Here is a 26129-nt window from a genome sequence, read left to right as displayed (position 1 = left end):
CGCCGCCGGCGCGGGCTCGGCCCGCCGCGCCGTCAGGTCGATGACCTCGCCCTCCTCCTCGCGCAGCTGCGCCGCCGCCGCGTCGTGCGCGCGCGTCAGCACCTGCGGCCGACCGACATCTCTTCGGTGGCGTGCGACGCGCGACGCGACGATCGGTCGCGTGCCGCACGCGAGAAGACCTCACCGTCTTTCTTATCTGATCCCGCAAGTAGTGGTGGGCGGTGGGGGGTTGCAGCGGCAGCGCCAGCGGCTGCAGCGCGGGGTCGCCGAGCGGCAGGGGTGCCGAGTGCGTGCGCCCCAGCGGCCGCTTGCCCAGCCGCGGCGGAATCGCGCCGCCCGCCGTCGGCACGTACGCCTCCGCCTCCGACACCGGAGGGAGGGACGCGCTCACCTGGAAACGAACGCCGATGTCGATCCGGCAATCGATTAATCGTATCTTAAAAGGACCAATAATTTTTTTGTATCGCCTTGATAATCGATTTTCTAATGACCGATTATGAATGGGATTTAAAAAGTGACAAAGAAAATACTTTTAATTGACGGGTTAAAAGTGGTAATGAATTCCTTAGGTGCTCGTTGGAAATGTTTGAAAATAAAGTTCTTAATACTAAAGGTGTACGCGGTTAGCCAAATGTAAACAAATCGTACAGAGGTATTTTATGAAATTCGTAGTATACCGCCTCGATAAAGCTATTATATCCACATTTCGCTCTCAAATTCGAATGATAAACCGTTTTAAAATTTTATCACAATAGCAACATGGCGGGCACTGTGATGATTGCAAAAAATTAACACAGTGCCAAACATAACTACAAGATCATAACTGATTTTAAAACATTTTCACAATTCTGTACAGTGATTTTGTCAACGTAAAAATTAAGCGCGACAAACAAGATGAAAAGAAATAATATATAAATTATTGGAAAAAGGTGAGAATGCAGTTCAATGAGACAGAGACAAACATAAGAGTAATTAGAAATACGTATATAATAACTAAATGATGTATATATTATAATGCAAAATATAAAAGAAAAAGTACAAAAACCCTACATTTTTTGTTTCATCGTTTTCGCAATTTCACATATACGTAATTTCAATGTTGTAAAATTATAATGAACTTTTGGAAAATGGTTCTTAGTTCATAATAATATTTTCAGGTAAAGAACAACATTTCGAACTACCTTTAAAACATTATTTAATAGTTAAATCTAAGCAGCATAGATTTATTGAAGATGTTTAATAACGCGTATCATAATTTTTCTACAATAAACAACCTAAAAATCCAGTCGTTACAAAATACTGTATTTGGTCGGTTATCCCGACGCCATGTGTTTCGTTCGCAAGTAACAGCTGTACTTTGTTTACTTTTAGTTAATCACCCAAACCTTTACCCTATCCGCTCACGCGATACATGCGACCGTAGACGCATACCACACCTAGAGATGCCGGTGATGATTTTATACCAATTTAACGGATATCGAAGTTATAATAGGTAAAAGAACTAATATTAATTGCTATTTCGGTAACTACTCTAGCAAACCATAAAGTTTTTAATGCCTTGGCTGTCATTTAAAAAAAAAAAAAAACGACACGACAATCGTGAGTGTTATTGTTTGGGCTGGCGATTTCGGTGTTTATTTATTGAAAACATACCGTAAGTAGCGTTTTTTAAGTTTACCCTGAATATAAATGTTTATAAACTATACTTTAAGGAGTAATTTCATGGTAAACGTTAGAACCACTCAAATGGAATGTTATCATATTTATCCAAGTACACCAAAAATTTCATTAGTGCTTTTTAAGTGCAGGATTTGAGGTGTATTACTGCATTTTATTTGAGATGTTTTTGTTAGTAGTACGGAGGGTATTTATTTAGCAATGTAGAATAATTTTTATTTATAAAAACTTGTATTTAAACTGAATGCTTTTCTAATTTGCGAAACCAAATAGCCGCCATTTTGCGGTAGGAGGAGCGCATCGCGTGAGCGGCTAAAGCACTTTATCTGTCGCGTCACTCGGACGAGCTCTCACGCGAGGACCGCCGAAAAGTACGAGGGCAAGGGAGGTACCGTCTGCGGGGGCGCGTGTCGCGGCGGCTGGTGCGCGGGGTGCGGCGCGTGCGCGGGCAGCGGCTGGTGCGCCAGCGCGGGGTGGGCGGGGTGGCTGGGGTGGCCGGCGAGGGCGGCGTGGGCGGCGTGCGGCGCGTGCGGCCGGCCCAGCGAGATGTTGGGCATGGAGGGCGACGAGAACAGCAGCTCGGGCGCGCGCGGGCACTCCTCCTCTTCGCGGATGGGCGCCGTGGCGCCGCCGGGCGGGGAGCCGCGCGGGGACCCTCCCTCGCAATCTGCGCACGCGTGCCGACGGGTCACAAGGTCTGCGCGCTAAGGTTGCCAACTGTCGCTCGACGGCCAATTCTGACAGTTCGTAACGTTAGCGCGGGCGTCTGCGCGCAACAGTGTTAACAAACTTTTCTACGGAACAAAACTAACAAAGGATGCTTTTAGTGTTGCTTCCGTTTTAGTCACACGAAACGTTTAAATACCGTTTTACATACTCCAACTTTCCAACTCGTCGTTGCCGACCTTGGCCGTGTTACCTTGGCTGCGAGAAAGGGGAAAGCGCCGACTGGGACGGTCGAAGCTAAAGTGGAACTCACTTCTCTGCTTGATGCGCGTCTTGAGGGGGCGGCGCGCGAGGGGCGAGGCGCGGCGCTCGATGACGCGCGCCTTCAGGCGCACCTTCAGCATGTTCGGCTCCGACGCTGTTAGTCGCACGCCATGCGGGTTAATTTTCAACTCACGCGACATTAGCGGCGCGGTCACTATCATTACTTCCGCGAAATTGCGTAACAATGAAAACTAATACTTAAAAACTTCACATGAACAATTAACGGCGCGTAAGAAATGATAAGTGTCCGGCTTGCTCTGTCAATTTTGTGTCATTCGGCGACATAGTTGCATAGTCGACTGTCTTTGTTAATTTGGCACGATTGAGTCTCGGCTAATTAATTGCGTTAGCGCAAATCAACTACTTATATAATTACAATCCACATACATATAGTCTGTCTTTTTTTAAGACGAACTAAAATGACACTTGTAGGGTTTCATAAAATTGTAAACAGTCGCGTAGTTGTTGTCGACAGTTTAATCGGTAGATTGTGAAAGAAGGCAAAATTTTGCCAAAAACTGTCTAAGTTGTAAATGGTACGACGTTGCTGTAATGGTTACTAATTGCGTTTTGCCTTTTTTATTTTTATTTTACATACATAAGCTCCCACCCTAGTTCCACAGGAGGGGTGGACAGTCTTATTTTGACAGGTGGCCTACTAGTATCGAAATCAATGTTCATTCATGTACATTTTAATAACGACGAAAATGAAAAAGTTTAAAATATGTCTCCTCTTCGTATTTTCAATAGGCATAGTTCTAACACAGTCTATGTATGTATGAATTTACAAACATTGGCTATTTAAATGAACCTGTGCCCAGCAGTTGGACGAATAATGGGCCAATGATGATTCAAATGAAGCAACTTTGTCTATTTATTGCGTAAGCGTTACCAACAGCCAGTCGATAGTCGATAGAACATTCATCGACTGCAATCACTAGCTGCTAGTGAGCGGGCAACACTTTTGCGTAATGAAATGTCATTTTAGTTTTGACTCCATCTTCAAAAAAGACAGGCTTCTCATCAGACAGACATCTACATTATTTTATTTAGTTTCCTCAATTCATGCATAATATCCATCAAAATAAGGTCGACATGTAATTTTCGTATATTACATATTTTTATACTATAATATAAATAGTCTACCCACAAATGAATAGTTATAAAACGTATAACATGTGTGATTGACAACAGCTACGCCTTTACAGAAAATTACATGTCCACATGCGAAATCCAAAACGACTGCATTCATAATTTGAATAGACTGACCAGTCTTCCGCAGCGGGTAATCACTGGGCGAGACGGCGGCGTTGAGCGCCAGCGGCAGTGGCGCGGGCAGCCGGTACGGGTGCGCCGTCGCGCCCGTCGACGTTATTGACTCGCCCGATGATGATTTTACTATGCCCCTGGGGATGGCGTTGCGGGTTAATGAATAGTCATGCGTTTGCATCTGCATTGCAAAGTGTTCAGCCAACTCGTGTTTTAGAAGTCTCTCCAAAAATTGGACAATACATCATAGTGGCCACAATTGGAAATGTAGCCTTACCAATTTCTGTAGGACGATCCAGGTACCGTTCCGTTGGCATTGGCGGCAGCTTGTTTCTTTTTGAGGAACTCCTGCGAACAGAAAATGCGGTTAAACTACTGAAATAATGATCTTCGATTGTATAAATATCAGTATTTGGCATAGGTTATTAGTTGTTAGGAATCTTTAACATTTTGTAAAGATAGTCTTGCAAGCCTCCAATATTTTTTTAATTTATTTATTGTAAACCCTGTATCACGGGCGCCCTGGACACATACATAGACAACCACAAATTACACCCTTGCGAGAGAAATAAATGTAGGCTATACAAATATTTCTCCCGACCCGGGAATTGAACCCGGGACCTCGGCGTGGCAGTCCAGCATGGTTACCGTTCGGCTACGGAGGCGATGTGTCTGAAATGTGACAACTACATAATAAATTATGATTCAGTCGTGCTGTACCTGTAGTCTATTCGGTGCGCAAAGCGCACGCACGACTAAACAAATGAATATCATAAGATCATTACACTACTCGAGTTGACAAGTTGACAGTCAACGAGCCTTCCGGCCGCGCGAGTCGTGAGCACAACGCTGTAGCCGAAACATTTTAAGGCGAAGCATTTTATTTGAACACGAGCCTAGATTTTAGGTGGTGAGGTGGGGAGCCACCCCTTGCGTGCCGCACTTAGAATGAGTATGAATAAAATAAGAACAGGTGAAGAAAAAGAGAAAGCTCGTTGGCGACTGACGTGGCAACAGGCTGCGCGGCGTGTCGTTAAACCACTGGGCAATTTTCAAGTTTTGGATTAGATGTGAATTTAATAACCATAGGATTTCAGTCGAAAACCAAAATTTAGTCTCTGTAGTACTCAACGAGAAATATCTCCGTATAAAAATTATGTACAAAGTTAGACATTTTATTCTAATTTTTTTATTAATAATTCGTTACATTTTTATTTCAGCCTGTTTTTGGGGTTTTATATGACCGTGTAAAGTACATCTTATCGTGGAACGTATCAGCACGTTCTTTAGACAATATCCTTGGGTGTATCGTATATTTCTTGGAAGATCGTTATTTAATAGTAAATACGTAAACCATTTAATCCAGCAAAACAATGTATCTCGCTTCTCCGCCATAAGGAGCGTGTTCACGCACGATGTGCGTGTAAGCTGGTAGCATAGCAATGCAACTGCACCTGCAACTTCTGCTTGACTTGCGTGGAAGCGTTGGCGCTGGGTTCGTGCTTGTCCTTCTTCCGCAAGAGGTCGGCGCGGTCGCGCTCGTGCCGCTCGCGCGCCTCCCGCGCCTCGCGGGCCTCGCGCGCCGCGGCCTCCTCCAGCGCCTTCTGCTGTTCCCATATCTGGAATTCCAGCAGAGTCACCCTAAATGTCATGTCAACTCAAAAACCGCATAGATACCCGAGTTAAAGCCGCGGCCGGAACGTCTATCTCACTTATTTGTATGTTTTTTATACAAGTAACGGCGCTTCAAGTCGTTCCTGAGGGCGATTCACATTTGTGTAGGAGTATTTCACTTGGAAAGTAATGTTACTAACCAAGGAATGAGGCGCGGTTTAAGATCGAAGTCAAAAATGCTCTTTAGGCTCAATTTATGTTACGGCGGAACGGTATGGAAGCGAATTTTTGTAACGACATTATAGATAGCATTATGAATTTTATGAGAATTCCGCGGAAGATTTTGTACGTTACACAATTGTCATTTACATAAAGTTCATTAAACTATGTACAATATCGTTACAAAAATTTGCTTCCCTTCCGTTCCGACGCAATATACATTGAGCCTAACTCTGTTAATAGACGCGCTTTGCTGAACGAGATAAATCTGTATATGCCAAAGATATACAACTACCTTCGACAGTTACTTCAGTGCCGTGGGCTGTCGGCAAGGCCCTGTCTATAAAATCATACCTAAAATGTTAATGGACCGTCTGCGGGACACAAAGGTTGGCAGCATTTTGGGCCTCCTAAGTATTTAAGCCTTTAATGCATGTTAGCCCCTTGCATCTTTATATGTACCTAGTAAATTATTAATAACAAAACAACAACAACAACTTTATTATTCAATTAGAACAAGCCAATCTCAGTAAATCCAAGAATCTACATTTTATGACAAACCTATGAAAACTTTAACGAGTTACTGAAAATACCGTGACGATAAGACAATGTGACGTGACGCAAACACCGACTCGATGAATATGATAATATGATAAAGCTTGAATTGTAATGCGTAATTTGTACCGTATTATTGGTTTTATTTTACTCGCCTAAACCTATAAAAATATTTAAATTCATAATTTATTGCGTTTTAACTAAATAAGTGGTATAATAAATCAAAAACGCTGTTTTGAATTATCAAAATTAGCTAATTTTTTGAAACCGGTTCCTAACCCTGAGGGTGCGTTCCCATTATGTCGTGACGACAGATAGTCCTCCAGTTTGAAGTGTCGTGGCTTTTATCATATTTAAATGAAGTTGTTCACATATTGTACAACACGATTAGCTGTCGCTCACGATTGTTTTGGCGTTACGACGACAGACTATCAAGACAATGGGAAGAGCTAGAACGACATAAATAAAACGTCGCGATAAAAATATGACGACAGATAATCGCAGCTATAGTGTTGTCGTCGCGTTTTATTTATCGTTGTCTCGTATCTGCAAACGACAAGGCGGCTGCCGTGAAACGATAAATTGTCGTCACGATCCAGCGGGAACAGCTAGGCATGACTGTCGTTCAACGACAAAAAAGTCCACGACACAGTCACGACAGAGGAACAGGGGCGCGACAGTCGTCTAACGATAAATAAAACGTTACGATGTAATGGGAACGCGCCCTTAGTGGGCATGAATTTAATATTTATGTATATATAGCATAGGTGTGTTTTTATACAAACAAGGTCTAGTTGTGATATTTTAAATATTCTCTCAGTCTAATCGATGGCCTACTCTCCATTTCTCACTTCTACGTACCACAATGCAGGTCAGCACTAAAATAAACCAGTAGTGGAACTAGTAAACGATTTTGTTCCCAATTTCTTAATGTATATTTTTTTGTTGAAATGCGAATTTTTATTATACTTACTGTACCTATTCTATGAATTAAGTAATCTTGTTTGGTACAATATTACATTTTTTGTAATATTCCTCAAATAGATGATTATAAAAACAACGTTCATTACACGAACAGGAAACGAATTTAAAATTATTATATAACTTAGTCTAACCTCAAACACATTGCGTTCGTTTAATTGATTCAATAACAATGCCGGTTTGTTTTGCTTCCCTATACAAATACACACATAAATAAGCACGTTAATACAATAAGCTGCTTAGAAATACATCAACGACGTTGTTATTATCTATTAAAAGGGACAAGCTGTTCGCCACAGACGTCCATTTTCCAAGCCGCTGCTCCACAATAACAATATTACAGCCTCGTAGACAATACATAATATTCAAAAATTTTTCATAAAGTCTTCGAAGTTTTTGTTGTTGTTGTCTGCCACTTACGGATGATTTACCTAAATCTAATAAAAAAAACACATTTGCATTATAGTACTTTCTAATAAGCTTACGACGCGTATTCTTCTCAATTTTGCAATTAATGTATATAATATAGAAGTTGTTTTGTTTATAAGGCCAGTGTGTTGTTTATAGATAAGTTGAGAGTATATTTATGTCTGCATAATTTGCATAGCAGTTTAAACTACGATAATTTCAAAAAACCGACCTCAAAAGTTCGTGGAATGACTTCTATTTGCCAAGTTTTATTGAAACCGATTACCGGAAAGTGTGCGAAACCGGGTTCATCACCTAGTTTGCCACCCTCAGAGGTGAATATTTCCTTGAAATATAAATGGGACCAATACTGAGGTACGCTCTTTCCAAAAAAAAAAAGAATAATTAAAATCTGTTCACAAATCAGTTATCGTGTCACATACATACAAAAAATACAGTGAAATTGAGAACCTCCTCCTTTTTTGAAGTCGGTTAAAAGCAAAATAGAATCCACCTTTAAATTTTTCATAGTATATATTATTCATATACGAGTATATGATATCATATCATATATGATAATTTACAAATCGACTGCTGCAACGTACAGTATCGAAACTACAAAATGCATACTTTACAGTAGACCAGTGTGAAGTTATATTTTGACTTAGAATAATAAGTTTTAATAGTGTCGTGAAAGTGACACCCAATTATGATAACTAATTATATGTGTTGTTCTTAGGCCTTAGCATGATTTAAAAATTTTATGTATTTTTCTAGATATTTCACATTCAATAGTTTACCTTCTTAGAAAGTGTAGATTCGTTAGTATTCAGGGCTTGTAAAATTTGAACAATTATTGAATCTACCAGTTTCGGTACTTTCATTGACAGCTTTTATAGAATCGATAAAAATTATTTATACCAAGTAATTTACGGTCTGATATAGAAGAGGATACGAAAACCAAACACTGATTTTATAATTTACAAACGCACATTTAATAATTATGAAAGAAATCAATTTTTTAAAATAAAATCGAAAAAACAAGTACTATGACAAGTTTCAGTCTTCTTATTTTTTTGTATGTAATATCAAGCGATGGCACGAACTAGTTGTATGCCTGATGATAATGAATGATGAGCGCCTATCCATAACAGTTGCAGTGCCACTCAGAGCTTTAAATCGCAAAGATCTGAGGGCTACTGCGCCTGTCACTCTTAGTCATAATTTGACCAGAACCCTTACCCTTCACAACCGGAATGCAATAATGCTCACAACAAACTAACGTTTCGGGCCCTTTTCAGGTCCCATAGTCACGACAGACGTCAGGTTCCGGACCTGTAAAGGGGGCTACTGCGCCTGTCACTCTTAGTCATAATTTGACCAGAACCCTTACCCTTAGAAAAAAATAGTTTAATTTCCTAATAAGATATTTATTACATAATATTAATTTGTCAAAAATCTTTTACATTAGGAAAACTATATAAATATCCCAAAAACCCGTGTATGAACACGAAATCTTTGTGTCATGTCTATATTATATTTATTATTGGCGTACATGTAAAGGCTGTATATCACTATTGCGTTTTTGTCCAGTGCAGTTGTCGAACCAAAATTCAATGTCTACTGCATCATTAAGTAGTTATATTTTATTGAACAAAATCTAATAATCAGCTACCTGTTGGTAGTTTGACGCTTGCTCTAAGTTTGCCAATATTGTGTGGTCTTCTAACCCCAATATCGCAAATAGTAAATTGTATCAGTGACAACGTGCTTTCAAAATAAAAGAGAGACACTTCACCGGAAAGGCTGTTGAGAAATTTTTGATAATCGTATGTTGCGTATACTATTTTTGATGCAGTTTTAATTGCCGTCACGTAAATCTTACATAACTTGTGCCTTAGATTTTCGTGCAGTTTCCTTGTTTGAAATGTGCTTGTCATAAGTCAACACCTGCTCTTCAGTAGGGCTTCATCATCATCATCAACCTTTTTATACAACCCATTGCTGGGCATAGGTTTCCTCTCAGGCAAAGATTTAGACCATAGTCATATTTCCTCTCAGGCAAAGGTTCAGACTATAGACCAATGCAGTTGGGGACTTCATACGTTTTCCGAGTTCTGTGAACCTTATTACGATGTTTTTCCTTAAACCGGAATGCTCAATTGCTCATGGTAAATTTCGAATGAAATTTCGCACTTAAATTCTGAAAAACTCAGAGATGCGAGTCCGGATTCGAACCCACTGCCTCTGCTTGAGAGGTGGTAGATCAAACTATTAGGATACTAAACGCTGTGGAAATCATTTATCAGACCATCACATCTTGTCACCCTCTGTAGACCAAGCGGAAAAGACATCATAGTAAATATCATTTAGAAATGAATTCTTCTTCAGTATAATTGTTGTCACGCACAGGAGATTCTAAAAAAAAAACATTTTATAGTATGTTACTACTATAATTATGAAATCAGAATAAATCGTGTATATTTATTTTTTCAAACAAACAAAGGTTTCAGGCTCTTTACAGGTCCCATGTTCACGGCTGACTGAGATGGTAAACTTTGTCAAAATTACATACAACTAGAACACTATCGAATCTCCCCTTTTGGATAGTTTTTCTTGTTTGACCAGTCATCTGATCACTTGGATGAGAAAAATGACACAAAGAACTAATTATTTTAAAAACATTTAGGAATTTTAGTTACATAAGTGATATATTAGGTAATTTATTTTTGATATTATGAAGGGACATAATAAAATTGTAAATACTTACCAAGTTAATTATAATTTTTTTCGTTAGACGAGGTTTCACCATGACGTTGTTGTTTATATTTTCTAACGAAATTAACCACACATCTACCTCGGCTATTCATTTTTAAACTCCGATTAAAAAGAACAAAGAGCAAAAGAAAATAAGTAACTAGAACAAGTTAAAAGTAAACGAAAGAGACACGCCCTCACTCTCTCACATCGCATCGCGGCGAATACTAACGATCCAGTCAGTTACGAACTGTGCGCGCACACCGTCGCTTTAGAACAGTATCGAACCTTCATCGATTTGTCGCTCATAGTGTGAAATACCGATTGTATTCAATTTAAAACTTCCCTTAATATGATTTTTTTTACCAAACTGTACATTTTTCTAATAGTATATCATATTCTCTTACAAGTGATGCAATAAAAAAAAATTTGATTTTGCAGTTTCGATACTGTCGCTTGCGGCAGTCGAAATGATTTAAGTTTTTATGGTTAAACAAGTTAAAGGCAATGCCAAAACGTTCTCAGGTTATCGCGAGAAAAATAGTTTAATTCCCACTACGAATGTTGTGCACAGTTTGTATTTTTTAAATGATGAAAACAACGCTTAACAGAGTAAAGTAAACATCCGTCATGGTTACTTTTACCACCGATTGGTGATGAAGACTTGATGTGTTTAAAAATTTTCCACGGGTATGTGTTCCAACGACTTAATGCGTTGAGCGACATCTGTTGTTTAAGTAACATATCACCACATTTTATCAACAACTGGAGATTGGTACTGTTTTGTTCAATTTAGCATATTCGTGGAACAACTGGGCAAATACACATTTACTTTAACACATATAATTTAATTATTAAAACTACCGTAATGTGGCACGCACATCGATTCTCCATCGGCAACATTTTTGTATTTAGTATATTACAGTAAGGAATCAAAATCAAATACCGAAAGTCGCACATGCTGATGTCATTCCGAAATATTATGCCTGCTTATGTATTTCGGGTGCTATCTCTAGTCCTATCCTACCTAAATTGAATCAATAGGTGACAACTACGCAGACTAACCTTTACGTGGTGCCTGAGCTGCTCCTCGTGTTGCTGCGCTAACTGCTGGCGTTGCTGCTGGAAGTGCTGCAGCAGAATCTCCTGCTGCAGCTGGTGCTGCTTCTTCAGCTGCAACACACCACATCGGTTGAGCGAGACCGCCCCGCCCGCCCCGCCAGCCCCACCCGCGCTCTGTTCGCGCAACGGGACAGCAAGGACGTCACCAAGAAATAAGTTGAAAAGTTTTCTCTTTTTAGACGAGAACTTGAGTGTCAAACTTGAGTTCACCACGTCGTAATGAGTCGAAACACAAACAAAAACACGTCTCAGGGTCATCGTTTATCTCAGTGGTCTAATGAAACTCAGTTGTAAGTAATTTGGAGACCAAAAACAAGTGGAAATCAAAGAGAATGCGAAAAGACAAGGGACTTGACAAGTTGACACTTTAAGTTCTTCACAAATAAAGTGAAGATAATTTTTCGTAGGAAAAGTGGATCTTCACTAATGCCAGTGTAAACAAATACATCAATGAGAAAAGGTGAACATCAAGCCCAAAAATTTACAATTTCAAGAATGAGAACCAAAAATGGGTGTAAATGTAAAAAAAACAACGTAAATTACTAATAAATAATTCATTAGTAATGTCGTTGTTCACCTTTTCTAACCAGTTCTGAAAACATTTATACATTAAAATTAAGTGAATGAAGCTCGTAGCATGAACTGTTAGGTCAATTAAGCAATTTAAACTAATTACATTATATTGTAAAGAGTGACAATAAAAGAATTAGAACCTCACTAGATAAGTAAACTTCTAAATGACGTACCTACATAATGTGAGGTTATTTTAATTTTATTTAACAGCGGTTCATGCAACGAACTATGTGCGATTCGTATCACCGTGTAAAAGTGTAATGCGTATGAGTACAGCCATGAGTAGAGTTATTTTAACACAAATTTATGTACAGCAGTGTATTCTTAGTGCACATCGTGATGTAATTCCCACATACCACACAAATTCTCACAATTAGCCAAAAACTGTGACGTATTCAACAATATTGTTCCAAAATAAGCTTTGAAACAGTACTACTAATACTTTGTCAACGGACAAATGAAAACAATCCTCTATCAACAAATCGAAAACAGAGTACTTCTATTACAACAGCAACTTTGATTAATGGTACGTATTTGGAGAATAATGCCTCTGGCTGCAGCAGAAAAACAAAATTAGATAATAGCAATTCTAATGCATGATTTTTAGTTCTAATCTGCAAATAATTATTCTACAACATGCTATTATTGACGAAATGGATAATAACAAAGTAGTGAAAGCTATTGTTGAATACGTCACTCGTTACACAAAAACATATAGGACTCACTTGTAACAGGAAGTTATTTTCTAACGACTGTTTGGCCCTCTCAGCGATATGGTTCTTTCGTGGGCTCTGACTCTGACAACCAGACAATATACATGTAGGAATACTACTTCCTTTCCTCTAATTACGACTACAAAAACAGATGTGCTGTTGGAAATATTTATTAATCATTAAGGCGTGAAAAAATTGATTGCATTTGTAAGTTCGTAGAGAAAAGTCACTTAGGGCTACGTACACGGTTTTCAAGCAGCACATTGTTTTGTAATCTTCTCAAAAAGAAAGAAAGTACAGGGGAATGAGGGTGTGCCTATTCTGTATCAGGGCAACTATAATCGACAAAGTTCAAATAGAAAAATTAAAATTTGTTAGTAGCTTTATTATCAATTGTTAGACGCAAGATCGTACACTCACGTAGCATGTAATGTTTTGACTTTATACGTTTGTAGTAGTGCTTAACTATTGACGTGTAAACTGGCGATTTCAACTGGTGTTCATTTACGAGCCCAAGCGCATACATCAGAAAAACATAATTACTTCATTACTAGATGTAGTAGCAAGTAAAAATAGTTACTGTTAATTTGCCAACTCAGTTTGAATCGGCAAATTGTTCACAGCTATTACATTTTTTCAGTACTATAATAAATAAACGGGGGTTTGTTTTAGTATTTCTGACTAATATTTTCTAGGCAGAACTTAACTTGAACGCTATGTATTTATTTTTCAAGAGGCACTACAGTTACATTTTTACGAGTACTTTCAGAATTCTAGATTCCATTCATTATAATTTAGGGTAGTTAAGAGTGATAAGAAAGCATTCACGAACAGTGAAAAATATCGAACAACGCGTGCGCATTATTTTTGGCGCATTATTTTGGGGAAATCGGCAGAGGAGGAATGCGACGTGAATAGCGGCGGATGTTTTGCGCGCGGGAGTGGGCGGCGCGAAAATACTGCGCGCGCGCGCAAAGACGCGTAGCTACCGAATTGGCACCGCTGATACGACACCGTATGCACATGTGCACAGTGCTCTGCGACTTCCTCTTCTCTCTGTTTCATTGCAGATGTCGTAGTTTAGACAATCATCGAATATGATATAACTACACCGTCTCATTGTACTTATAATAATACGTAAATTTTAATAATACGATTTTTTTGCTTCGCGTATTCGTATGACCAAAACATCATGTCACGACGACGTCATAATTCACGGCCCTTCATCGTCTAACGCACATCCACGTGGCTTAACACATGCTCAAGCCCCATTCAGAATTCTTTCCAGCTGTATGAATTAGTTTCGTGCCAAGAGCGTCGTAACCTGGTGAAGCCAAGTTGCGCTACTGTATAGTCATATGCACCGTGTTCAAATAGCGTTGTTGTGATGCGATCAAAAAGAAGCAGTTTATATATGACCAGTTAAACAACGAGAGACATTTACGGACCACGGCCATGTGGGTTGCGCGCGTTTCTTCTTTGGACACCACATTTGACGCCTGAAAAGGACGGAGGCAACTCTCAATGCAGCCATGTTCCGGCATCGACGCGAGAATTAATAAAACCGTAGCGTAGACACAAGGACCTACATCTGGTGCTATATATTGCTGGCATGTTGTGTTTATTTCAAGAGTTTTTATAAATAAAAGCCGGTTCGCGCGAGGCTTGCGGCGGGAGGCGGGCGCACGTGTATTTTGGGAAAAGGTCACGGAAACGGATTTATGTTATATATTGGTTTCTTTATTCAATGTTTTAGGTATTTTTTGTTCGTTTTGCTTATAAGTTTACTTGGGTATGTTTTTGGTTTGACGGCGCAACACGAGGAATGGTCAAGTTCTTATCTCACTCACTTTTGCTTGTGAGACAAGAACAATACAAGTGTTGTATGTATATCGTTCCTTTCATCACTAATTGCTGTATTTGGCATTTAAGATGTACGGTCTCAGTTTCCAAATACGAATTCTCGATTGTACTTTTTTATATGTATATATTATGTGCATATAACGGGGTTGTCTACAGGCCGTGATATGAAACGTAAACCAAAAAAAGTGGCGGTGAAAAATGTGTATGAAACTGAAGATAAATAAAATTCATATTTAAACTCCACCGCTGTTCTTGGAGGTTCTTGGAGGAAGAAAAGTTGAAAAGAAGTAAAAATAAGTTATTCCGTGTCAACAAACTATTAGAAAGAAAAGCAGTAGTTTTCGTTTGAGTACTGCAAAATTTACAACAAGTACATGTCAACTACTCGTGTTTCGAACCAGGCAAGGCGACGTTACTTAAGAAATGTTATCATCAGATATTATCATCGCCCTCCTAACTGCCGAAACCGACGATTTTGTAGTATTGTCGTATAGATTTACACAGCTTTCAAAAGTTTCTATGTCTACATTTTTATATACAATCTGTTCGGGGTGCAATAACAAAATTTTAAGGAGGATTGAGGACTGGTTTCTCAAACCTCAAAATGTGGCTATTTCAATTTATTTTTAATCACCTACAAGATGGGTTCACAGATTTACACAGGCTAAGTTTTAGTATCATTCCACTAAAAAAATAAACAATCTGAAATAACACAAGCACTGTACGTCTATTTTGTGTTAATAAGAAAAGAAAGTATTTCAAAAATGTTTTTTTCTTTCGCAAATTACAAATCTTTGAAAAGTACCCAAAATAGGTCAGAAGGAAGGAACCTTGAAATCATAAATATCCCAAGTCTCGACGATATTTGCCATTTTCGAGAGTCGAGATGATGTTTCAAGTCCAGGAATATCGAGAATAGTGAGTCGGTTCATAAACAATATTAAAAAATTTACTAAACCAACAGGCATTTTTTATTCTAGTTACTTGCACATGGCAACTCTGTAGAGTGGAGCATAGTATAATCTGTGGAGATTGAAGAACGATTAGTAATAGAATCAAAGCATTTAATCAAAGCAAATAATGTTTCAGATAAGGGACAATCACACTAAAACACATTAAATGTCCATTGTTTCTTGAGTGTCTGCTATAAAAAAGAAAAAACTTTCCTAAATAATTTTTATTTTTTAATTTGTTCATAAAAATTTCATGTTCAACACAAGTTTCATTCTAAATGACTAACCTGTAAGAATGGAAACCTAGCTTTGTAATAGTCTCGAAAGTTTCGTTTTTACCGGGATTTTCGCAATCGCACCGAAACCTTTTTCCGGGACGCGGAAATGAAGCGAGACTGAAAGCCCTATTGTTTTTGTCGACAATACTGACCATCGATAACGCCTTTATAATGTTATTACAGCACACACCGACAAAATGTATGAATACAACTCATTGATAGAACCGAAAAGAAGTTGCCCTGATGAATATTTAGTAGCAGTAGTGCTCTTTGTAAAAGAATTCGTCCAGGGAAGTACTGCCACCTTGCCTATTTCTGCCGCCAAGCAGTAACTGGAGCATTACTGTGTTTCGTTTTGAAGGGTAAAGGTGCTGGAGAAATTACAGGCACATGGGACTTGACAATTGATGTTTCACAAAACAAGTTTTCGTATTCACTTTTGAGTATGTAATTATAATAGTCACCTAACATTCTATTTTCACATATAAAAACAGCGCACAAGTACTAGTGACGCGATACCATCGGCTCGTAATGGGGATAGTATAAAACAAAAAACTAAAGATGATCTACAAGCTTGTAGCAATAGCTATTAGTGATTAGTGTACGAAAAATAGTATATTGAGTAGTACCTGCATTATTTGATGGTGGAAGCTGGAGTCACTGGGGGGTGCGCGTGACTGGTGTGGGGGGGAGGCGCGTTGCGGAGACCGTTCAGCGCCCTCGTGGGCCATCTCCGCTGCAACAAACAAACACACTTACGTTACTAAAGTGCATCATATTAGTAACGACGTCAAATCAATTCGATATTGCCGTTGTATCACTTCCTTCTGAAACGTTTGTTATTCATCATACACATCAAGTGCAACATTTAAACATGTACTATTAAGGCAACGAGGTGAACGAACGTCAGAAACAAGAATGCTTCGATGCCGACGGTTTGGTCGCGTAGGAAGAATGCTAGGTGTTACATTGACGGCACAAATTTATAGAACGAATGTGGATGGAAACGTGGACAGAGGTAGATCTCACTGTCCGTGCTCAGCAGTTGGGACGTATATTGGGTTTATAATGATGACGCTTGTGTTATAAATAGGTATTTAACAGTGATACTAACTGGGTGTTATATAACGTGAAATAATGAATGCCTTTCGTCACAACAAAGGAACAATGCATGCATAAATTTGCTCTTCTAAACTATTTATATTCCCGTATGGCCGTCAACCGCAGGTTGCGTAAGAAGCCTTCAGTGCCTTTCAGTCGCATAGCGGTTACGTAACGGAGTTGTCTGACGACGTTTCAATACCTACATATTTGTTTATGCCATCTCACGGCTGGGGTGAGGTAGGTCGATTCGCCGTGCGGATGAACAACAGACTGCTCGACAGTGTTTCGCCCGTTAACTAGACATGTCTAGCAATAAGGCGGAGCACAATCGCCAGTTACAACACTAATGGTAACTCCATACTAACTTACAATAATGTAAACAAAAACAAGGTAGAGTTTGGAAAAAACACTTTAATATTTTTTTGTGCCGTATCATACAATTTCGGAATTTGCAATCTGGTTCTGCATTATAAAATATAAATGATCCTGAAGAAGAACATTAGATAAAGGTTATACATATACCATTTTGTTTTCTTTTGTTAAAGTAATTTGTTTTATATTAACTATTATTATTTTATACGAAAAATAGACAAATGCGTCTCAATCCATCTCCTATGCCTTTCTCAACCATTCTAAGTGAATAGTAGTCAGTGTATCCATTACCTTAAGGGTGTAGCAAACCGCTTCGTGCAAATGGGTGGTAAGTCAATGACATAAGGATGGAGTGTTCCGGACTTTCCAGTAGTAAACCGAAGGAGGAACGGCAAGGGTGGAACTAACTAGTAGAGACTCTGCGCACGGAAACCGACCAACAGAAGTCGAACATGCACTCGTAATATATATTGTTTACATCGCCAGCTACCACTACTAAATAATGTCAAAACCTACTGCGTTGCAAGCAGAGGGTTTTGGGTTCGAATGCAGGCTTGCACCTCTGACTTGTGCGAAATTGAATTCGAAATTTACCAGGTTTTAGGTGAACGAAGAAATCGTGAGGAAACTTGCACATGATGTAGTCGTATATGAAGTTCCAAAACCGTATCTGGACCGCGTGGAGAACTGGGAACTACAGCCCAAGTCCTCTCATCGTGGGAGGAGGCTTGTTCCCACCAGTGGGACTATACAGTATATACACTAACTATTATTATTATTTTGTACATCACATTATAGAACATGAAATTATGAATGGAATTATGTAAGTAACTTTTTCCATCCAAATAGAAAGTATTCATTAGTGACGTAACTAGCAATCCACACACGCCATGATTGATGATGACATCTCCAGCTGATGAATGTACTGATGATAACAAATAACTTAAACAAAAAAGTCCCCTAAGTGTCAGCGGAAAATGTATACTGGGGTATCAACGTTTTCATCGCGGATATAAATTTTTGTTATGCTAAAATTCTTTTTTCTCTAAATTTATCGATGATTAGTACCATGAAACGTCATCGAGCTATCAAGTTAGGCCAAATTCTTGCATTTTGTAATTGTGATCGATTGCACTACACGTACGTTAATTTAATTATTGTATAAGAAGTAAATTTAACATTAATTTTAACGATTAAGTAATTTATTCACCAGTCAAAGTTACACGATATATATATATATATATATATATATATATCGTGTAAAACTTGCGTATTTTATCGTGCGCAACGAAAAAATACGCAAATTTATTTAAGAGTTTGACGATAAACAGTAGTGTACTGTACAGCACCGATCTTACCACGTCTTACTGCCACTACGAGACCCGTTAAAAGATTTTTTTTTCAAGATATCAAAGGACCGGACAAGCAAGTGGCTTTAAATTGCAAAGTGCAGTGCTACCGCGCCCGTCACCCTGTGACATAAAGTTGACAAGCTCTAGGAGTCCATAGTTTCACCAACATGATGCCAGTGGCACCAACTAGACGAACTCTTTCGCAAGGACTTCAACTGCTATTGGATTTAATAGACAGTAAAAACAAACATATTGACTAATTGTGATCTGGTTCATAAAATATCTCCACACGCAATTTTAGTAACGTCTACAAAACCAAAATCTTCTAAAAATTACAAACTGCACTATTGTGATCATGAATACGTTGTTATAAAGTTTAAACTGGTGTTTAATAAAGTAAATTTGAAAATTGAGTTAAAGGTATGTTGTCGATGAACAGACTGCACTGTTCTCAAGTACAAACAAATAAAATTACGCCAACTAGTAAAACTCTATATAATATAACCGCCGCTCAACGCTATGTCAATTTATTAACGTCACGTTTACGCATACTTTATATTTTATATACAATTTACACAAATTTACATAGTTTAAACTCAGGGTTTAAGGTCAGGTAATTTTTTCTTAGATTTCTTAGGTGTAGGTACAATTTTCAATACACAACTCGCAAACATTTATATTTATGACAGAATTATGATGCGGATGCTAGAATTTGCCAAAACGAGTTTAATTCTCACAAATCGCAGCAACCTGCTCGCGGAGGCGCGGGCGCAAGCGGTCAAACATACGGCCTTGGCGGGTAGCTTGGACGTATAAATATTCAAATCACGGTGTTTTATTAAAAACATGCTATGTGCGTAGGTTTCGAAATTGTTATTGTTATGAGTGACGCACAATCACACAAATGGACTTAACCTAGCAAACAAGTAGGGCTAGCACGACAAGACGCGTCTTGCGCGAGAGTCGCGAAATTCTCTGCGAGAATAGCAGTATGTCGCTCTCGGGCAAGTCGTGTCGTGTTAGCAATACTATGGTGTTACGAGCGCCAGGAGTTCTCAAACTGCACTCTCAAAAACTAAAACAAACACACACAAAACTCAAAAAACTAAAACTCTCGTTTCATTTACTTCTCCTATTTTTTTGAGAATATTTTAAATCAACCAACAGCGTCATGTTAAGAGATGAGAATATCAAATACAATGAGTTATATGTACATTAAACGGGTCTGGGCCTTTTCAATACCAAATTTAACCAACTGCAATTAATCAATTTTACAATGAAATTTTCTATATTTTAACTTATTTAAAAGTGTTACATTGTAGTGGTAGACCGAGACCTCCTATATCACCTAGAATTGGGGGAAAGGCAGGTAATGTGTTGTTATATTTTTGTACACCTTCCAGTGATTGTACAAATATTTGAAAGATAAAGTTTATTACAGCATCAACGAATTTTTGCAACAATAACCACATTACGATTGTTATCTTGACTGCCATGTTCGTAAATAATTAGACTTGTTTGCTGCGCCTGGATGTATGTGAATCAAATGACCAGAGTGCTGTAATAAAGACAGTTGGACCTTTCTTTTCGATAGGCGTTTTTAAAATAAAAACCGTGTCCAATGAAAATTAACCTTAATAAACATTGTGCCGTCATATTGAGTAATCGGATTTTATTGTTCGGAAGGTTTTTATTGTTTTGAACATATCTAATGCATTGTTAACCCACACTGACCTATCACTATGGAGTAAGTGTAACGTCGTAGACCGTTGCACATTAAGCGTGACATCACTAGAGTGTGCGTGTCACTCTATCTGAACAAATAAAGAAAGTCATCTGAATATTTAAGATAATTCTAGTAGGTAAAGCAAGTTAGTAGAGGCCAACCTAGAAGTAGCTAGTGGAAGGCTGTGTCTCTGAATAGGGTGTGAAGTGTATATGTGTATACTAGTTGGAATATTCTCGCAAAGAAGTTAATACAGGTCTTTATTTCAAGCTTATTTTATGAAGAACTTTCTACATAAACTCTACAAGAAAAGCAATATTACAGACGTTCGAGCAATATGCTTCATGTAAATAAAATACGAACAATTGGTTAGGGGGCACCTACTGGAAATGTAGGTCGGGGGTAGAGGGTAGGTGAGGGTAGTTTGAGGGGTGGGTTTGGGGGTGAAGTAGGGGCCGCGGGGCGGAGTGCGGAGTTATTTTTAGACGTCTATATTTAGACGGCCTGGCCGGCCGGGCCCGAGGCTGCCGCCGCTACCGACCCTCCGTGCCGCAAAAGCCTTGTACGACAAACGAAATCAAAACTTAAATGTCATATTGATTCACCTTCGATTATTATAATAGTAAACATATTTGATGAGACACAAAAATTAAAAAATCACTGTGGTGTTTTTAAATAAATATTTGTTAATTGTGTAGTTTTTGGACATTTGATAGTAAATACAATGTTTAATTTGCTATGCAGGTATTGAAAACATAAAAGTACTATTTCTTTATTTATTCTGATCACTTGCTACTTCTAGACTATTTACATGGCATGAAAGGGAAATAAATGATTGGCATGTAGTTATAAAATAGTCAAATTGAAGTAATAACCTTATAAATTATTATACATTATTTCGATAAACCAAAAAATCGCAACAAGAATATCTCGTGTAGTGACCCGTCTAGAAATAAAGAAATTGAAGCAAGTACAGTGTATATCTAGATAAACAAAGTGGTTGATAGTGCACGGATAGTTTATTTTGGCGTTATGTTGGTTTTACGATTGACTTTAACTGCGATAATAAAATGCGGGCAGCGCAGAACTGCGCAGTTACCATAAATAGACAACTTGTAGGGCAAATAACTGAAGTTCAAATATATAAAGTCATAAAATTATAATTAATAACCGAGTTACATAAAAATACGTGTTATTCACCAGTTGCTTCAGACAAAAAATGGCATAACCTCTTTGTCCTTTGCGTAGTTGAGAACAGTGTCGGATTCTCGTAGACTCGTAGACTCTCGTAGACGTGGCGTAGCAAAATATTACGCGTCATTCGTTGTGTTTATTCGACGAGTTATTGTGTGATTTTGTGTTTACTTTTAGGTAAGAGTACTTTGTTTTTGTTTTGAATAATGATTATAATGAAAATAAGCCGCGTTTTATTTTTCCCAAAAAGCAAACTTGACAATTCTAAAAAACAAGGTCATATATTGTGTTGGGCAAAACTTACGAATCATTAATTACCTTTCGAATAAGTTCATTATAACAATTTAAATTTGAAATGAATTCACTAGTCCCCATTTACACATGTACAAAACGAACAGTTACATTGTATATTCTATGTACATTCTACAAAATAAAAAAGCGTGCCGTGAGATTCGACCTTTCTGAGGCATTAGTTCCATCTCATTAACACATTAAAAAGAACCGCCTATAACAATAATTGTCTCGCCCGCGCGTCTCCCCCCCGCCCGCGTTCTAAAAATAGCTCTACCCCCCGCGCCGCCGCGACTTGAAGGCCGCCCCCTCTCTCGCCCGGCCCAGAACAATGCGTGACGATGAATCTGAAATAGGTCGCACGCCAGTGCCCAGCTCTCATCCGAGCGAAATCAGCAGAGATAGGGAGGAGCAGTGACAGCCCAAGCCCAGTGGGAGTACGTTTGCTTCCCAATTGTGAGTTGCACGGTTCGAATCTAATATGGCTATTGTATGTATGAGTCTATAGTAGCAATACCTCTCGCTTATAGTGAAGGAAAACACAGTGATTAAAATCCTGTACGTCGAAGAAGGTTCACATGGCATTGATGATTGGCCAGACCGGTGGACGCCCGAGATGACATGCCTGACATGACGCAATGGGTTGATGGTATTGATGATAAAGAATTGCCAATACTCACTGAGTCACAGGACAATGGACTAGTAATATAAAGATTACAGTCGCATCCAACGTTTTTGTGAGCAGATTCTCTCAATTGTTATTAGTTGTTATCCAACCATTTCGAAGAATCAAACACAAATATTTCAATGTAATAATAATACACAAACAAACAATAACGATTACGTTGTTCACGTGGACGGATAGGCACGATGTCGTGATGATAACTATTGCGATAATTAATCTTCAAATGGTCGAAACCAAACTCCGGATAAAAACAAATATTTTTTGTTCTCATGTAGATACAAAGCCACGTGATGAGCTATTTGCGGCCGCGACGACTTTTCGGACACGTGCGCGTGCACCATTGCGTAACGAATGCGACAAAAAAACAGAAAACTGTACATACACTGTGTTAAAGAGGCTCTATTCTGAAAGCATTCGGGAGCGCTCAAAAACATGTTCCAGATGGAACTAGACTTGTTTATTTATTAATAATTTTGGCTTGGATACAAGTCCTATGAGCCATGTCTTCGTTTAATTACGTTTCTTTGTATTCTAAATTCCAATAGACGTTTGACTTTTATTTAAAAAAGGCCAATCGCACCCTCTATTATAACGTGACATAACCTGAAAGAAAAAAATTTGGGAAACTGACAAAATAGATTATAAATAAATTGTTCTTAGCACCAGCCAAAAGTCCCATTTGACTGGTGCCAATTATGATAAAAATGTATTTTATTTGGTAAGTAATTTTTTAAATTAATTTTGTGAAAAATTACTATAGTTACTTGACAAATTGCTTACTAAAGTATGCGAGATTTGTATGTAAACTTCGAATTGAGGAAAAAAAAGCGGTAATTTGCAGGTTTTCCCTTTGTATTTTCATGCAACACAAAATGAGATTCACCCAATGACATCTAGTTGAACACGACGCTTGTAATTTCCGCAGCGTTGTCATTACCATGCACTGGCGTTTAGAAATTTCCTAACAATTTACTTTCGGATTACGACATTTTGTTACTGTGAGTGTGGAAAAAAGATGTTTGTTGCAGTTCGATACTAACGCCTCTTGCGAAAGTCTCCTGGTCGGAATTGTGGCAGGAATCATGACAAACTGCTGGTAAACGCTAACCTTCAATCAAATGTACCCACTAAATTCGGTTTTTACAGCATATATTTACTATAAACTGTTTTTTCAATGACGCAATTTGCTTAAAAATATCACTTCCACTATTATACGTTCACGCTTTTCACCCCGTTTGCACCCCGGTTTTTTTGAGTAAAATCAGAGTCTGAAATCACTCTCTTTGCGAGTGCGGCCGAGATGAAGGTAACTTAGAACGCATGTTTTTCAATTGCCCTAATATTTCTGTCCCGCTTTATAATTGACTACCTCCGAAATTTCCCCACCCCACTAACATCAATAATCTTTTGAGTGTTTTCCCCACATGTTTACTCTATGCAAATTCATCAGTTAAATAATATACGAGTTTACTTTTATATACGTGCTACATGTTTGTGCTGTCTTTTGTTTTATATTCTCACCTGAGTGTTTCCGTGGACCAACCCATCAACATCAGTTAATGTCCAATGATCTTATTAATGTCTTAATAGAATTAAGTGCTTTTTGTTTTGTTATTTTTTATTTCGATCGTAACATTGGCAAAATCATCATTTCATGTAATATAAAAATAACGGTGAAATAATTTCCGTTATTATTATTGATACAAAGAAAAAGACAAAGAAACCTTTCAACGAACATGTGCTAGATTCGAACCAGCGTTTGTGCTACACCGGGGCCACCGCTTTTACTAATTCAGCTACAGAACGAGTCAGATCTTACGAATTTCTTTGTGTTTGTTGCAGATTTTTGTATTAGGTTTAAATGGCTTTATTGCCGTCAGCGCCACCTGTGACAAACTTATGAAAGTTGCTTCACTCAGCCAGATACGTTTAAATCGTAGTAAAACACCATGATATTTAATAAAACAAATATTTATTAGTTAAAAAAGCAGCCAGATAAAAGCAGTACAGCCAAGGCATTCCTTTCAACTCTGAAGATGCGAGAAATTAGATCACAAATACGCTATAATACGTAGGGCGCATTATAAGTTTCCGGAACTGGCCACTTACATAAACAATATTTAAAAAGTAATTATAACATTTGAAAATGGAACTCTTTGGCTGTAGAATACAATTTGTTTCATCTGACTGTCACTTGATTTTACATTGTGGCGTCATTTTAAAAATTGGTTGTCGACATCAGAATGGATTTAACTCGTGAAAATTTTCGTAGTATGATTTTCTACGACTTTAAGTGTAATTTAACAGCTCAGCGGAGATTCGCTCGGCTTCAAACTGCTTTTGGCCATGAAGCACTATGCAAGACGACTATTTATAGTTGATTTGTAGAATTCAAACGCGGTCGTGTGAATCTCAGTGACGAAATTCGTGATGGTCGTTCGTCCACTGCTGTGAACAACAAAAACATTGATGCTGTGCGCCGTATGATCAAAATAGACAGGCATGTGACATACCATGGGGTTCGGGCATCTTTAGGCATGGGCATGAGTCAAATACAATCAATACTACACAATTATTTGGGTGTGAAAAAGCTGTGTTCTCGGTGGATCCCACATAATATCACTGACACTCAAAAAATGGAACGCGTCACTTGGTGCAGTGTCATGCTTACCAGATTCAACAAAGGGACGTCAAATTTGGTGTGGGATATAGTAACAGGTCACGAAACATGGATTTATAGTTACGATCCCAAAACAAAGCAGCAATCGAGCGTATGGGTCTTTCGAGATGAGCCGAAACCAACCAAAGTGGCGCGCGTGCAAAGTGCCTCTAAGCGGATGATTGCTTCTTTTTTTAATAAAATTGGACTGTGGCTACTGTTGCTTAAAAAATCGTTGTACCGTGAATAGTGATTGGTACACGACCATTTGTTTGCCGGAAGTTATTGACAAACTCCGTAAAAATAACCGTAAACGCCGTATATCTTGTACCACGATAACAAACGTTGTAACAACGTTGACGTTATGAGCCGTCTCGCGTACAGTCCCGACCTGGCACCTTGTGACTTTTATTTATTTCCAAAAATTAAGAACCAGTCACGCGATCAACGATTTGCATCACCTGAAGAGGCTGTCGAAGAGTATGAAAAATGTGTTTCAGAGATTGTCACGGATGAGTATATACATACTCATCGTCATATGTATGAAAAAGTGCATTAACTCTAACGGATAATATTTTGAGAAACAATAAATTAATTTCTGATCATTTATAGTATTTTTTTCGTATTCATTCCGGAAACTTATAGTGCGCCCCACGTTTAGAAATGTATAGTGCAACATTATTCACCCAACTGTAACACAACACGCGGAAAGTTCATAACAACACATACCACGACCTTGACATTTAGTACAAAAGGGTTTATTTTAAGAACAAA

The 26129-nt window shown here is 38.4% G+C and overlaps 1 protein-coding gene across 1 annotated transcript in view; it reads right to left on the bottom strand.

Annotated features, from left to right (window-relative positions):
• LOC113225809 (histone deacetylase 4-like) overlaps positions 1-26129 on the bottom strand; it is a 128039-nt gene that overhangs the window by 10164 nt on the left and 91746 nt on the right. Inside the window, exons 3-13 of the mRNA XM_026458248.1 lie at positions 16602-16708; positions 12891-12962; positions 11536-11643; positions 5391-5555; positions 4214-4284; positions 3937-4073; positions 2657-2761; positions 2032-2344; positions 531-607; positions 185-483; positions 4-102 (exon numbers count right to left, since the gene is read on the bottom strand). Coding sequence (XP_026314033.1) covers positions 4-102; positions 185-483; positions 531-607; positions 2032-2344; positions 2657-2761; positions 3937-4073; positions 4214-4284; positions 5391-5555; positions 11536-11643; positions 12891-12962; positions 16602-16708 — 1553 coding nt within the window. The remainder of the gene's footprint in view (positions 1-3; positions 103-184; positions 484-530; positions 608-2031; positions 2345-2656; positions 2762-3936; positions 4074-4213; positions 4285-5390; positions 5556-11535; positions 11644-12890; positions 12963-16601; positions 16709-26129) is intronic.

Source organism: Hyposmocoma kahamanoa, unplaced genomic scaffold, assembly GCF_003589595.1.
Source record: "Hyposmocoma kahamanoa isolate Upper Pololo Valley unplaced genomic scaffold, ASM358959v1 175, whole genome shotgun sequence".
Taxonomy (NCBI): Eukaryota; Metazoa; Arthropoda; class Insecta; order Lepidoptera; family Cosmopterigidae; genus Hyposmocoma; species Hyposmocoma kahamanoa.
The sequence above is the reverse complement of the archived record's forward strand: the minus strand, read 5'-3'. Positions and strand labels throughout refer to the sequence as shown.